The sequence below is a fragment of the Phaethon lepturus genome, unplaced genomic scaffold, assembly GCF_000687285.1.
Source record: "Phaethon lepturus isolate BGI_N335 unplaced genomic scaffold, ASM68728v1 scaffold35578, whole genome shotgun sequence".
NCBI lineage: Eukaryota > Metazoa > Chordata > Aves > Phaethontiformes > Phaethontidae > Phaethon > Phaethon lepturus.
In genome coordinates, this window is record NW_010558901.1 from 403 (window position 1) to 986 (window position 584).

Sequence of the window (584 nt, forward strand, 5' to 3'; positions counted from 1 at the left end):
TCCCCTGCCTGCCCCTCATGCAAGGATGGGCAGAGGGAGGTTGCAGGCAGCAGGACTCCTCTGGCAGCTGCCAGGTGGGAAGACCCACTGTTGGAAAGCGGCGCGAGCGTTCCAGGGGCCAGCAGGCGGGTGGAAAGGGCTGGTTTGCCAGCGGGGAGCTGCACTGGGGGGTCGCAGAGCTGTCGGCATTGACCCGCCTCCCCCCGTCTCCTCCCTCCCCAGCTCCAGAGCATTGCCGAGAAGGACAACAACCTGGTGCCCATAGGAAAGCCGGCATCCGAGGTGGGTACGGCGCTGCGGGTGGGGCAGGGGACCCCCACTCCTGCACGAGGTGGGGGAGGCCATGGGGGCGTTGAGGGGCTGATGCGGCTCTGGGCCATGGCGTAAAGCCCCTGGTAATGATGAGGAGGAGGAGGAGGACGATGAGGACGACGAAGACAGCGAAGAGGACTCGGAGGACGACGAGGACATGCAGGATATGGATGAGATGAACGATTATAACGAATCTCCTGATGACGGGGAGATTAACGAGGTAAATGGCGGGGCTGGGGATGCTGGCCTGTGTCTCTGCCCCATTGAGACCC

General features: G+C 63.7%; 1 protein-coding gene across 1 annotated transcript; it reads left to right on the forward strand.

Annotated features, from left to right (window-relative positions):
* Positions 1-222: 222 nt before the first annotated feature.
* On the forward strand, positions 223-532 carry ANAPC15 (anaphase promoting complex subunit 15; the record flags this gene model as incomplete). The annotated part of the gene is made up of 2 exons (XM_010293205.1): positions 223-286; positions 390-532. Coding segments are annotated over 2 exons (207 nt in total), but the record flags the coding sequence as incomplete, so codon positions are not given.
* Positions 533-584: the final 52 nt, after the last annotated feature.